Raw genomic sequence first — 14,616 nt, 5'->3', positions numbered from 1 at the left:
GGATATTGATACATTAAAGACAATAGTTCATTTACTCCATAATATCAGCCCAATTAACACCTGCTTGTGAAGTCTCAATAGGCATTCTTCAAAGTTTCTGTGAAGTCAATGTGGACATGAAGTCTTTCTTTCAGCAAAGTTCTTGCATTTTAATGAAGTGACCTACACTAAACACCCCCCCCCCACAATCTATCTCTTTTAGAGACATTTTTATGCATAATATAAAATATAATATACCCCATAACAGATTTTTTTGGTACAAATATATGGATCATCACGACATCATGGGCCAAAGGGCCTGTACTGTGCTATAACGTTCTATGGCTGGAAAAGTAATCAATACTCCTCTAATTATATAGTGGTCTGGAGTGAAAGGGATCCTTCCTGCAGCTTCACATATCTTCAGAAATTCAATCTTAAGCATTGATACAACTGTGACCCCAAAAATGGCAGGCCGGTGTCAATCAGCATATGCTAATTGATATGCATATCACTAACTCAGTATTCAGAAGTCCATAATGAATGAACAATTCACATGCCCATGGACCACAGGTTTCATTCATGACATTCAAGAACACTTTTGGCATCTGAAAAGAGCAGTACTATCCATCCAAACCATCCCTGTTTGTGAGATTGTCCAAAATGTTCATAAATCCAACAAGAGAGTACCCAAGAAGAGTAGTGTGAGCTGCCTCAACAACTACCGCCCAGTAGTACTAACTTCTATCATGATAAAATGCTTTGAGAGGCTGGTCATGGTCAGAATTAGCACATACCTAAAGATCTGGACCTACTTCAATTCATCTATTGTCACAATCGCTCCACTGCAGATGCAATCTCACTGGCTCTCCATTCAGCTCTAGATCACCACAATTCATGCAATTCATACGGCTGCTCTTCATCGACTACAGCTCAGCCTTCAATACCATTATTCCCTCAGTGCTGGTCAAGAAGCTACAAACTCTAGTCCTCTGTACCTCCCTCTGCAACTGGATCCTTGACTTTTTCATTGGAAGACCACAGTCAGCATGAATTGGAACAACATTTCCTCCTCACTGATCATCAACACATGGACACCCCAAGGATACGTGCTTAGCCCACTGCTCTACTCATACACCCATGACTGTGTGACCAGGCACAATTCCAATGCCATCTACAAGTTTGCCGATGACACTACAGTTGTCGGCAGAATAATAAACAGCAACGATGAAGCGTACAGGAGGGAGATAGATCAGCTCATTGAATGGTGTAACAACAACCTTATGTTCAAAGTCAGCAAAACCAAGGAGATAATTGTGGACTTCAGGAGAAAGTCAGGGGAAGATGACCCAGTCGAGGGATCAGTAGTGGAGAGGGTAAAGAACTTCAAATTCCTGGGTGCCAACATCTCCGAGGATCCGTCCTGGAGCCATCACATTGATGTAATCACTGGTGGTATAGCTCACCATAAGCTATACTTTGTGAGGTGTCTGAGGAGATTCAGTATGTCACCAGTTGCATCACTGGTATAGAGGCGCCAACTCTCAGGACAAGAATAAACTCCAGAGAGTTATTAACTTGGCCTGCAACATCACTGGCACCAGACTTCACTCCATTAAGAACATCTACATGAGGCGGTGTCTTAAAAAAGCAACCTCTATTCTCAAAGACCTCCACCACACTGGCCGTGCCCTGTTCACTCTTCACTAAAGATGAGCACTCAACAGCGCAAGGACAGCTTCCCCACTGCCATCAGATTCCTGAATAATCAATCAACCAAAGATACTGCCTGACTTTTCATGCATTATTATTGTTTTTATTATTTTATTTTAAAATTATCTCATAAGATGGTTATAATATATATGTTTGCACTTTGATGCTGCCACAAAACACCAAATTTCATGACTTGTTCATGACAATAAATCCTGATTCTGATTCTGAAGGTATGTGGGAATAGTTTTTTGTGGTTGGAACAGAAAATGTGTTGGTAGCTGAATAGGTGTAGCAAGTGGATAGATATATTGAATGGTCAACTGAATGGTCATGTGATAGGAGGAAATGTTAGTGGGTAAATAAAGGTAAGTGGAAGTTATAATGTAGAACATACGTCCTTCTGCAGGCCAGCTGTAGTGTTATTTCTCTTTTAGATGCATAGTACGGTAACAGGCCTGCCATCCCACAAGCCCTTACCACCCAATTAACCTACAACCCCCATATGTTTTGAATGGTGGGAGGAAACTGTAGTGCCCAAAGGAAACCCATGCAGACATCAGGAGGACATACAAACTCCTTACAGACAGCTCCAGGTTTCAAACCTGAGTTGCTGGCATTGTAACAGAATTGCACTAACTGCTACTAATTATGCCACCCTGATTAACCATACTATTGACTGTTATTTCTGAAAATGTACTTGAACAAGGATTTATTGAATCTAACCTAATTATCTAATGCCTTGTATTGACTTCAGGTCATTGTGCAGCGGACACTTTCTGCAAAATCTATAATCCATTCCAAGAGTGGCTGCTTGTTTGCAGCGTATTTGAAAATCCTGCCAATTTTCATAATGGTGTTTCCAGGCATGATCAGTCGAGTGCTTTTTCCCAGTAAGCACCTTTTATGTGACAGTTAAGTTGTCAATTAAATGCAAGATGACAAATATTAATAACCTTTTCCTAATTGCCTTTCATAAATCGGATAGAAAATGCTGATTTGTAATGTTAAAATCATCTAAAGTTTCATGAATTTACTGTTTGTGACAGACTGTGACATTAGTAAATCCTTTTATTAATCCTAAAATGTAAATATGGTAGTAAAACAAAGATGAGGGATGAGTTTAACAGTATTATCCTCTGGCAGTTGGCACACTCAATTTTTGGAATGTGGAATGGCTGGGCTATGCGCTTCTAAGTTGAAAATGGGGTGACAGCTGCTGAGGTCAATTTAAGAGTGACCTCAACCTGGACTACATGAGGCTATGGACAGACATATCAGTGTAGCAATGGGGCATGGAATTAAAGAGGCTGGCCACCAGGAGATCCTTGATGTTGCAGCGGAGAGAGCTAAGGTGCTCAACAAAATAATTTCCCAGTCTGTATTCAGTGTCCCTGATATAGAGGAGGCTGCATTGGGAATTCTCAAGTAGCTGGTAGAATCTGTGGATCTGTTGTCTACTGTCTGTATTTTCTGATTATATTATGGATTACAAATAAATAAATTTTAAGTTGCAGATAGAGGCAGGGCAAAAGCTTGGTAGGGCAATTTAAAAAGAGGTGGTAGTGGACAAAGATTGATCTAATTAATGTTTAATTGGAAAAAGCAGAAACATCAATGAAATTCCTGAACTCATAACTGAGTCTGGAGGGCTAGACGATGCATTGTCGTTTGAGCTTCCATGGAGTTACAGCAGTGTTGTTGAAAGCCAAGGACATAGCAGTCAGAGTGGGAATGATTTAATGTGATAGGTAAACCAAAGCTCAGTGGCCTGCCTGAGATTTAAACCTCATTCCAAGCAGAACCAATTCAAATAAGTGTGAGGAAAGTTGCATGTAAAAGGTAAATACCTTTCATTTCTTTGAGATAAACTGCAGTTCAAACCGGAAAAATCTGTCAGGATCAAAACATCGCAGATGCTGGAAATTCAAAATGAAAACTGCAAATGCCAGAAGCACTCAGTCAGGCAGCATCCATGGGGAGAGAAACATAGCAATAGTAAGTATAGTGTAAAGAATGCTAATGTGTCATGGCATTTTTGAAGAACATTGAAGTGGTTAAGACCCCTGGACCAGATGGGATATATCCGAGGTTATTGAAAAAGACTAATGAAGAGATTGCTGAGGCTAAGAGGTTTGATTTCTCATGAGTAACAGAAAGAAATGTTCTACCTTTGTTCAAGAAGTGAAATAGGGATAAGCCAGAAAAATATAGGCCAATCAGCCTCACATCAGTGGAGGAAAAACTATTGGAGAGGATACTTAAGGGTTAGGATTAACATTATTTTGGAAAGGCATGGTTAGATTAGGGACAGTAAACATAGCTTTGAACAGGGCAGCTCATGTCTTACAATTTGATGGAATTTTTTGATGAGGTGACAAAGATGGTTGATGAGAGTAGAGTAGTGGATGTTATCTATATGAATGGTAGTAAGGTATTTGACAAAATCCCTCAAGATAGGCTGATTCAGAAGGTGCAGATGCATGAGATTCATGGTGAATTGATAGTATGGATTTGAAATTGGCTGGCATATTGACTGACAGATGTAGCTATGGAAGGGCATTCTTTCAGCTGAAGGTCGAAGACCGGTGGTGTTCCATGGGGAACAGTGTTAGGATCTCTGTTTGTGGATTAAAAAGTAAGTGGGTTAGTAAATTTTTAGATGATTTGAAGGTTGGTAGAGCTGTGGATAGTGTAGAGGGCTATCAAAGAATATAGATATAGATAGGTGACAGATGTTGGAGTTTAATCTGGACATTTCATTTGCACATTGGGAGGTTAAATGTAAAGAGAAAATTGATGGCAGGACTCCTAAAAGAGAGACACAGGAGTTCAATTCCACAGATCCTTGAAAGTGGCCTCACAAATAAATAAGGTTGGTAAAGAAGGCATATGTTATGCTCACCTTCATTGGGTGGCACATTAAATATAGGACTTGGGTAGAGATTCTGCAAAGTAAATTGAGGGAGTTAGGAAAGATGAAGAGCAGGACCTCCAAGGTGGTCATCTCTAGATTAGTCCTGGTACCACAAACTAGGGAAAGTCAAAACAGGAAGATAGTGCCTAGACCTGCACCTGAACTCGAGGGGAACCAATCTCCTGGCAGGGAGATTTGCTAATGCTGTTGTTGGGGGGTAGGGGTGTTTAAACTAGTATCGCAGTAGGGGTGGGAATCAAAGTGAACAAGCAGAGGAAGAGGCAGTTGATGCACAAGTACAGCTGGTAGAGAGTTTGTCTGGAAGGACAGGAAATAAGGCAAAATTACAGCCATGGGAATGAGTTGAAATGCAACAGGGACACAAAGTCAAAAGTAAGAAATAAAGTATTTGAAGAAATGCAGCAGAAGAAATAAAATGCATCACCTTGTAGTTCAGCTGCAGAATGGCAGGTATGATGTTGTGGCCATTACAGAGTTACTCATTGTGTGTGTATGTAGCGAGGTGCTATGACAGAGCGAGAGAAGAACGGCACTCCCTCTGCTTTTCGAGATCGTTTACAACCACTGCAGGCGGATGTGACGTCAACAGCGAGCTGGCCTTTGATTGGCTGTGGTTCCTGCCATGCAGGTTCCTGGCCAATAACGGCCATTAGTGTGTGGGGGCTTTCCGAGCTTGCCTTGTTAGTCTGTCATTTTGAGTGCCAGTTTGCTTGTCAGGTATTGGGCCACTACATGACCACCACCCCCCCCCCCCGAACCAGCAATGCAGATGCAGTCACCTTTGTTTGTGGTCTGCTTTTGCTTGAGTCACCTGCCCCTGTAACATGGTGGCTGTGTGTTGACCAGATGGTTTGTGTCCAGGTGTGCTGGTTTGAAGCGGTCAACAGTGAATGTCATTTCTTTCCTGCCTATGTCCAGCACGCATGTTGATCCCTTGTGCCTGATCACCTTGTACAGCCCTTCATATGGCCATTGTAACAGTGCCCAGTGTGCTCCCCTGTGGATGAAGATGTACTTGCAGGTCCTTGGGGATCAAAGTTTTTGTTTGCCCATGCTGTGTGGGTGGCACTGGGGCCAGAGTATCCAGTCTTTCCTTAGCTTCTCCAGGGTTGCTGCAGGTGGCTTATACGGGTCTTTGGCGGTGGACACGAATTCCCCAGGAATGACCAAAGGTGCTCTGTATACTAGCTCTGCTGCTTAGGTGTTTAGGTCTTCTTTGTGGACTGTACGGATCCTCAGCAGGACTCACAGAAGTTCATCTGTCCAGTTTGATCCCTTGAGCTGAGCCATCAATATCATTTTTAGGTGTCTGTGGAACCACTCCACTAGCCCATTAGCCTGTTGTATGGTGAAGCTGTGTTCCCAGTAGGTTTGCCAGCACTGTCCACAGACTTGAGGTGAACTATGTGCCTCTATCCAAAGTCAAGTGTTCTGGGACTCCGAACATTGCCACCCAAGTGTTTATCAGGGTTCTGGCGCAAGCCTCCTTCATTGTCATGTATGACAGGTGCTTCTGCTGCTGAGCTGACCGGCAAATTCTTGAAGGCCTTTCACCATGTGAGGTTTGGTGAAGTGCCTGAAAGCCTCTACCTCTTCCAGCGCCAGTGTTGCTCCATGTTTGTTAATCCTGTGGCCAAGGAAGTTGATGGTTTCAAGCCCGAACTAGCATTTGGCTGGGTTGATTGTTAAGCTAAAGTTTCTCAGGCAGGTGCATAACTTTTGCAGGTGGGCTGTGTGCTCCTTGTGGTCGCGGCTAGCGACTAGGATGTCATTCTAGTAGATGAATGAAAATTTGAGATCCCGTACCAATGCACCCATCAGCCTCTGGAACATCTGAACTGTGTTTTTGAATCCAAAGGACATCCTTAGAAACTCGAACAGGCCAAACGAGGTGACGAGGGTGGTCTTTGGGATGTCGTCTGGGTGATAGCCCTGGACGAGGTCAAGTTTGGAGAATATATGGCCCCCTGTAGCTTTGCTGTGAAATCTTGTATGTGTAATACAAGATCTGTCTGGCATAGTCGTCTTGTTTAGGCAGTGATAGTCTCCGCAATCCCTCCACTCCTGCCTTGGGCACCATGTGCAGCAGGGAGGCCTAAGAGCTGTTGGAGCACCTCATGATCCCCATCTCCTTCATCTTCTTCAACTCTTCCTTGGCGAGGTTGAGTTTTTATCGAGGAAGACGACGTGACCTAGTGTGAATTGAAGACCCCTCTGTGAGAATGTGGAGCCTCACCCCATGCTTGGGCTCGGTTGAGGTGAACTGTGGTACCACTATGAAGTGGAATTCTGTTAGGATGTGGGTGAACTCATTGCCTGAGAGGGTGATTAAGTCAAAGTGGTGTGCTGGTAGCTAGCCTTGTCCAGGGGAAAAGTTTGGAATGTCTTGGCATGTACCAACCGCCACCCTTTCAGGTCTACCAGTAGGCAGGGCACGCAGAGAAAGTCTCTGCCCAGGAATGGTTGTTCCACTGCCGCCAGCGTGAAGGTCCAAGTGAAGCGGCTGTTGACAGAATGGTGCGGGTGCTGAAAGTCTGGATGCTGCTGCTATTCGCTGCCCTCAGGGCTGTGCCTGGCTTCCTATTCTGGGTGTTGTAGGCTGAGGGGGGAGGTAAACTGCTCTCTGCACCAATCTGAGAGTGTGTTCCAGATGCTATCTCATTGGCCAGCCACCATTGCCATCAGTGATGGTTGGCCATGGCATTTCCTTGAAACGCGTGGGGGGTGGCAGCATCGGCGGCCTCTATACTTCATTGTTGGTGGTAGAAACAGTATTCTGCATCAAGAGAGTCCACTTGCCTTTCCATCATCAGATCCAGCCTCCTTGGCCATTGCATGCAGGGCCTATGACTTGCTCTACTGATGAGCTGTTGTACCACTTTGATCTCCAGAGCACTTCCACCTGGCCTGTGACTTTTTGAGCGTCCCTGAAGTCCTCGTCAGCCAGCAGCAGTCAGACGTCCTAAGGCAGCTGCTCCAGAAAAATCTGCTCAAAGAGCAGGCAAGGCATGTTCTCCTCAGCTAAAGCCAGCATATCGCTCATGAGGATGGATGGGAACCTGTCCCCTAGGCTGTCCGTGTGCAGCCTTGAGATCCCGAAAGTGCGAATTAAGAGCCCTTTTAGGGCTTCATTTTGACCTGTTATGGAGGCTGCTTTAGGAAATCAATGACCCTTGCTGCAGTGTCCTGGGCTAGCGAGCTCATCACATAATAGTACATGGAATCAGTGGTGATCTGCTGCAGTTGAAATTGAGCTTCTGCCTATTCAAACCACAGCAGTGGTTGCGATGTCCAGAACGTTGGCAGTTTTAGCAAAACTGCATGGATCGTAAATATCTTGGTATTCTTCACGTCGAAATTCTGTTTGGACCACTCGGGGTCACCAATGTAGTGAGGTGCTGTTGCAGACTGAGAGAAGAATGACACATAGGTGTAATTGAAGTCAAGACTGATTTATTGATCTTCCCAGCCCTGCTTTTATAGACTCAGATTCCCACCACTAGGCCCAGTATTCCCACCACTGCAGGCAGATGTGACGTCACTGGCGAGCTGACCTTTGATTGGCCATGGTTCCCATCATGCAGGCCAGTGAAAGCCATTAATGTTTATGGGCTTTCCGCGCTCACCGTATTAGTCCATCTTTTTGAGTGCCGCTTTGATTGCTGCAACATATATATTTACACACACATACACACATTATGACTGTCTTTGGGACCTGAATGTCCAAGGATTCACCGTGTATCAAAAGGATAGGCAGGAAGCAGATGGGGTGGCATAGCTCTGTTGGTAAGCTATAACATTAAATCATTTGAAGAACATGACATAGGATCAGAAGATATAGAATCATTGTGTGTTGAGTTAAGAAATGGCAAGCATAAAAAAGACACTGTTGGCAGATCTCCATGAGGTAGCCAGGATATGGACAACAAATTGCAACATCAGGTATAAAATGCGTGTCCGAAGGGCAATGTTTTGGTATTCATGGGGGATTTTAACATACAAGAAGATTCAGAAAATCAGTTTGCATTTGGATCTCGAGGGAGAGTTTGTAGACAGCCTTTGATATGGCTTTTGAGAGCAACTTATTGATGAGCCCACGAGGGGATCAGCTGTAGTGGATGAAGTGTAATACACTCAAAGTGATTGGAGAGCATAAGGAGGCAGTGATCATAATATGATTGAGTTCAATTTGAGCTTTAACAAGGAGAAATTAAAGTCAGACTTGTCAGTATTTCAGTGAACTAAAAGGAATTACAGTGGCATGAGAGAGGAATTGGTCAAAGTATTGGAAGGAAGCACTAGAAGCAAAGACAGCAGATCAGCAATAAGAAATGGGGAAGGTGCAGGATAAATGCAGATCAAAAAATAGGAAATATTCAAGTGAAAAATGTCACAACTGTGACTGACAAGGGAAGTCAAACCAACATGAAAGCAAAAGAGAGGGCATACAAGGAAGCAAAAATTAGAATATAAAGGATTGTTTTTTTTTTAAATTTACAAAAGATAACTAAAATTTATCGAGTGAAAAGATGAAATGTGAAAGTAGGCTGGCAAATAGTATTAAAGAGAATACAAAAAGCTTCTTCAAATATATAAAGAATAAAAGAGACAGAGGACCACTAGAAAATGATGCTGGAGAAATAATAATGGGAGCCAAGGAGCTGGCAGAGGAACTAAATGAGTATTTTGCATTAGTCTTCACTGTGGAATATACTACCAGTGTAGCAGATGTCAAAATGTATCAAGGAAGGGAAGTGAGTACAATTAATATTTTAAGGGAGAAAACTAGTCTATGGGTGATAAGTCTTCCAAACCAGATGGATTGCACCCTCAGGTTCTGAAAGAAGTAGTGGTAGAAATTGTGGAGGCATTGGTAAAAATTTTTCAGGAATCAACAGATTTTGGCATGGTCCCAGAGAGCTGAAAAATCGCAAATGTCGCCCCACAATTCAAGAAGGGAGGGAGGTAGCAGAAAGGTAGTTCTTTGGCTTGGCTTCGCAGACGAAGATTTATGGAGGGGGTAAAAAGTCCACGTCAGCTGCAGGCTCGTTTGTGGCTGACCAGTCCGATGCGGGACAGGCAGACACGATTGCAGCGGTTGCAAGGGAAAATTGGTTGGTTGGGGTTGGGTGTTGGGTTTTTCTTCCTTTGCCTTTTGTCAGTGAGGTGGGCTCTGCGGTCTTCTTCAAAGGAGGCTGCTGCCCGCCAAACTGTGAGGCGCCAAGATGCACGGTTTGAGGTGTTATCAGCCCACTGGCGGTGGTCAATGTGGCAGGCACCAAGAGATTTCTTTAGGCAGTCCTTGTACCTAGTTATAGGCCGGTTAACCTAACGTCAGTGGTTGGGAAGATGTTGGAGTCAATTGTAAAGGATGAGGTTACAAAATACTTGGAGATACTTGACAGGATCAGCCAAAGCCAGCATGATTCCCTCCAGGGAAAATCTTGCCCGATGAGCCTGTTGGAATTCTTTGAGGTGGAGAAAAGCAGGCTGATTAAGGGAGATCCAGGAATGTTGTGTATTTTGATTTTCAGAAGGCATTTGACAAGCTGCCATGAGCCTATAGCATAACAGGAAACATATTGAAGTAGTTAGAGCATTTTTGGATTGACAGGAGGCAGAGAATTGGAAAACAAGGATCATATTCTATTGGTTGTCAGTTGCTCGTGCTGTTCCACAGGGGTCGGTGTTGGGTTGACTTATTTTTATGTTGTATATTAATGATTTGGATTATGGAATGAATGTCTTTGTGGTAAACGATGTGTAGATAGGTGGACGATCAGGTATGTAGGGGATCAAAAAATGGCAGATAGAGTTTAATGCAAACAAGTATGAGGTCATGCATTTTGGAAGGGCAAACCAAGGTAGGACATACACAGTAAATGGTAGGGCACTGAGGAGTGTGGAGGAGCAAAGAGATCTGGAAATACAGATATATTATTCCCTGAAGGTGACATCGCAGGTGGGCAAGGTTTTAAAGAAAGCTTTTGATATCTTAGTCTTTATAAATCAAAGTATTGAGTATAGGAGTTGGGATGTTATGTTGAAGTTGTTTAAGACAATGGTGAGGCCAAATTGGAATTGCAGTTCTGGTCACCTAACTGCAGGAAGGATATCAATCTAATTGAAAGAGTGCAGAGAAGATTTACTAAGACGCTGCCAGGTCTTCAGGAGAAAGATTAAACAGATTAGGACTTTATTCCTTGGAGCGAAGAAGAATTTGATAGAGGTTTACATGATTATGAGAGGTATAGACAGAGTAAATGTGAGTAGGCTTTTTCCACAGATTTGGGGAGATAAATTTGAAGGGCCATAGTTTAAGCTGAAAGGGGTTGTTTCCTCTGGAGCATTGGGGACTGAAGGGAGATCTGATAGAACTTATAAAATTATGTGACAGCTAGAGAGTCTGAATCTTTTTCCCAGGGAAAAAATGTCACACAAGAGAATATGCTTTTAAGTTGAGGGGAGAAACATTTAAAGAAAATGTGCGGAGCAAATTGTTTTATATACACAAAGAGGGGTGGATACTTGGGACAGGCTGCCATCATTAGTTGGAAAAAAATACAATAATAGTGCTTAAGAGGTTGCTATATAGATACATGAATGTGCAGAAAATAGAAAGATATGTTTGATGTACAAGCAGCAAATTTTAGTTTTAATTGGTAATCATGTATCACACAGATATGTGAGTCAAAGGGCCTATTCCTCTGCTCCATGTAATCATGGTTTACATTTCAGGTCAGGGACCCCATGTTAGAACTGGGAAAGTGAGAAACGTGCATGTGTTTTGCTGCAGAGTGGGAGGGTTGGAAGAAGCAGAAGGGATGTCTGTGATAGGATGGAGACCGTGATTGTCAGATTAACATTTACTTAAAGACTAACAGTTGGAGACAGAAGAGTTAAAAAAAAAAGCCAAGGTGTGTGTGAGGGTAGGAGACAGGTGGGATAATTAAAATTTATGAAATATTTATGCTATATGGCTCATTGGAGGGATTCAATTTTTTATGTTCTCAAAACATATTATTCTTGTTTTAGATCGTGTGGCTTGTACAGATGAAGATACCTGCCTCAGAGTTTGTGGCAATCCAGCTGGGTGCACTGATATCGCATATCCATTGCTCGTAATGGAACTGCTCCCTGGAGGTAGATTGTCAAAGTAATAAAATTAGGCAGAAAAATATTCACTCTATGCCAAGTTGGTGTTGGAGATGAGTTGGGGTACGACTGACATCCACTGCTTCAACCTTTGATTGATTCGTTGTTTCCAACATGCTTAGATAAGTGGATCGTCATAGGGCTTGATTTCTGGGGATAAGAGGCTGTGTGACTCCATGTCTCTGATTATTGGTACAATCAATATAATTTCTCTATAAAGGGGAGTGCTGTCTGAAATAAACCATGAGGTTCAGAGCAAGGTGTTCAGAGGCAAAGTTGATGAAATTGATGAGTTCTGCAACAGTACAAGAAACAGCCCCAATGCAGTCATTGATGTAACAAGGGAAGAGTTGGGAATGATGCTTGTGTAGGTTCGAAACAAAGATGTAGCCAACAAAAATCAGTCATAGCTGAAACCCATGCAAGTGCCCATGGCTACACCTTTGATGTGAAGGAATCAGAATCAGTATTTTATTGTCAGGAGCATGTCACAGAATTCATTGTTTTGTGGCAGCATCACAGTGCAAACATTTATATAAACCAGATTACAAAATACAGTAAATAAAAATAGTGCAAGAAAAACAAAAAGTTAAAGTAGGTAGAGTCTATAGTTCATTGTTCATTTAGAAATCTAATGGCAGAGACGAAGAAGCTGTCCTTTTGCCACTGAGAGCTCATCCTCATGGTACCCGTTTCCCCATGAGAAATGAGAGACATCAGAGATAAACTGCCCAAATTTAATTGGCAAGAGTTTCTGGGAAGAATTTGGAAGATGCATCCGAAAGAAGAAGAAGCTTTCTAAAGGGAAGGTCAGTCTGACTAGGAAAGTCAAGAACAGCATAAAAGCAAAAGAGAGGGCATACTGTGTTGTATTGAAATTGCCACTTTCCGTTGCAAAGAACTGGTACAGTTAACTTTATTTGGACACCAAGTTAACCTGAGAGAAGCCTTACTGCTTTCAGCCTCGAAAGCAGTCTCCAGGGTTCCCATCTGCCAAAAGGATGAATAAACATATATACTCGAGTAAACAAGTTGAACTGAAAGATTACATCATTATTCTACAGATAAGGAAAATTATCATTACTTACAAGGTAAGTCACACCCCTTGTACCCCCCTCCCCTATGTATCAAGGTTAAATAACAAGAACACTGGGTTACATTTACTCCATCTTCAGCAAAAACGCATTCCTTATCTGCATTGTCTGCATTCCAAAGCCATCTGTTGGTGCCTTATAAAGGTCGTACCAGTCTGTATCATATTCATTCCCCTCAATCTCTCAGACATCAGGCTTCCATTTTGTGTTTTAATTCACTTGAATACTTATAAATTATATTAATATTCACTTTAATACACAACTGCTCTTTGGCCTTTTCCCTTGGTCAAAACTGAAGAATCATTAGCTTTTTTTCCATTTTTCTGAAAATTAGTTTTGTTTCCAAGTACAACGTTAAAATTTTCTGCTTACTGTTTTTGTGATTATCCAATATTTCCAAGTCGTTTTTCAACATTTTGATCTCTGAAGGCAGTTCCACCAGTTTTGCAGCCAAATTCTCCTTTATTCCATCAGTGCAATTTTCTTATTTCAGCAATTTTGCAGCATAATGCAAGATTTTTTTCATTGACCTTGTCTACTGGAGCTTCTGGGCTACAGAAACTATTTTCAGATTTGTTCTCAGTCATCTATGTTAGTCCTACCTCAGATTTAGTTTCAGAAGAACATCTTCTAATACTTCATTTTCATCTATTTCCAATGAAAATAATTCCTTCAATGCTGATTTAGATGCCTTTGATTTTTTTTTGTCAGCACGATTTTCATTATTTTTACATTGATCTGTTTTCTTCTCTTCAGAAGTGGCCTTCTTATTTATAGTCCTTTGCTGCAGTGTTGTCTTTTCTTTAACATGTTCTCTGAACAGAGGCTCCCAAGCAGAATCTGAATCAATCTCAACGTGAACGAAGGAATATCTATTTTCTGCCTTTTCTTTCTTTTTGTTCTCTCTGTTTCAGGTTTGCATATTTCTCTTTTCGAGGAGCAGTTAAGCCAGCAGATTTTGGAATGGTGTGGGAAATACAGTGTTGTAGTTAAGGGTTATTTCAACTTCCCTAATATTGACTGGCACCTACTGACTACAAAAGTAATAGATGGGCTGAATTTGTCAGCAATATACAAGAGGGATTCCTGACACAGTATGTGGATTGTCCAACTCGTGGAGCGGTCATACTGGATCTGGGTCCAGAAAATGAACCTGGTCAGGTGGCGGACTTCTCGTTGAGGGAGCATTTTGGTGAGAATGACCACAACTCCCTTAGCTTCAACATAGCTATGGAAAAGGATGTAAACAGTCAAACTGGGGAAGTGCTTAACTGGGGAAGGACTCATTATGAAGGGATGAGGCAGGAATTAGCGAGAATGAATTGGAAACAGACATTTAAGGGTGAAAGTGCAGAAGTAATGTGGAGGAAGTTTAGGGACCAACTAAGATTTGTACAATGGGACAAGGAAAAGATGGTAGGAAAAGGGAACCGTGGCTGACGAAACAAGTCAGGCAACTAGTCAAGAGGAAAAAGGAAGCATACATTAGAGATAGGAAGCAGGAAACTGGAAGGGCTCATGATTAGTATATGGTAGCCAGGAAGGAGCTTTAAGAAAGATCTTAGGAGAAATCGAAGCGGGGCATAAGAAGGCTTTGGCATGTAGAATTAAGGAGAACCCCAAGGCATTCTAAGCATATATGAAGAACAGAAGGATGATGAGAATGAAGGTGGGGCCACTAAAGGATAAGGGAGACAACATGTCTGGAGGCAGGGGAGGTTGGGGAGGTCCTAAATGAAT

The 14,616-nt window shown here is 42.3% G+C and overlaps 1 protein-coding gene across 11 annotated transcripts in view; it reads left to right on the top strand.

The window, feature by feature from the left end:
- LOC138759087 (sodium/myo-inositol cotransporter 2-like) overlaps positions 1-14,616 on the top strand; it is a 251,059-nt gene that overhangs the window by 130,668 nt on the left and 105,775 nt on the right. For 8 of the 11 annotated variants that reach the window (XR_011354632.1, XM_069928979.1, XM_069928982.1 and 5 more), the window contains 3 exons: positions 2,447-2,582; positions 3,556-3,687; positions 11,663-11,770. Coding sequence is in view for 10 of the 11 variants with exons in the window: in XM_069928979.1 (XP_069785080.1) it covers positions 2,447-2,582; positions 3,556-3,687; positions 11,663-11,770 (376 nt within the window). In the remaining variant the exon portion in view is untranslated. Of the gene's footprint in view, positions 1-2,446; positions 2,604-3,555; positions 3,688-11,662; positions 11,771-14,616 lie in introns of all 11 variants that reach the window. The other 3 variants (XM_069928981.1, XM_069928987.1, XM_069928980.1) reach the window with 2 other exon arrangements.

Source organism: Narcine bancroftii, chromosome 3 (assembly GCF_036971445.1).
Source record: "Narcine bancroftii isolate sNarBan1 chromosome 3, sNarBan1.hap1, whole genome shotgun sequence".
Lineage (NCBI taxonomy): Eukaryota > Metazoa > Chordata > Chondrichthyes > Torpediniformes > Narcinidae > Narcine > Narcine bancroftii.
The sequence above is the reverse complement of the archived record's forward strand: the minus strand, read 5'-3'. Positions and strand labels throughout refer to the sequence as shown.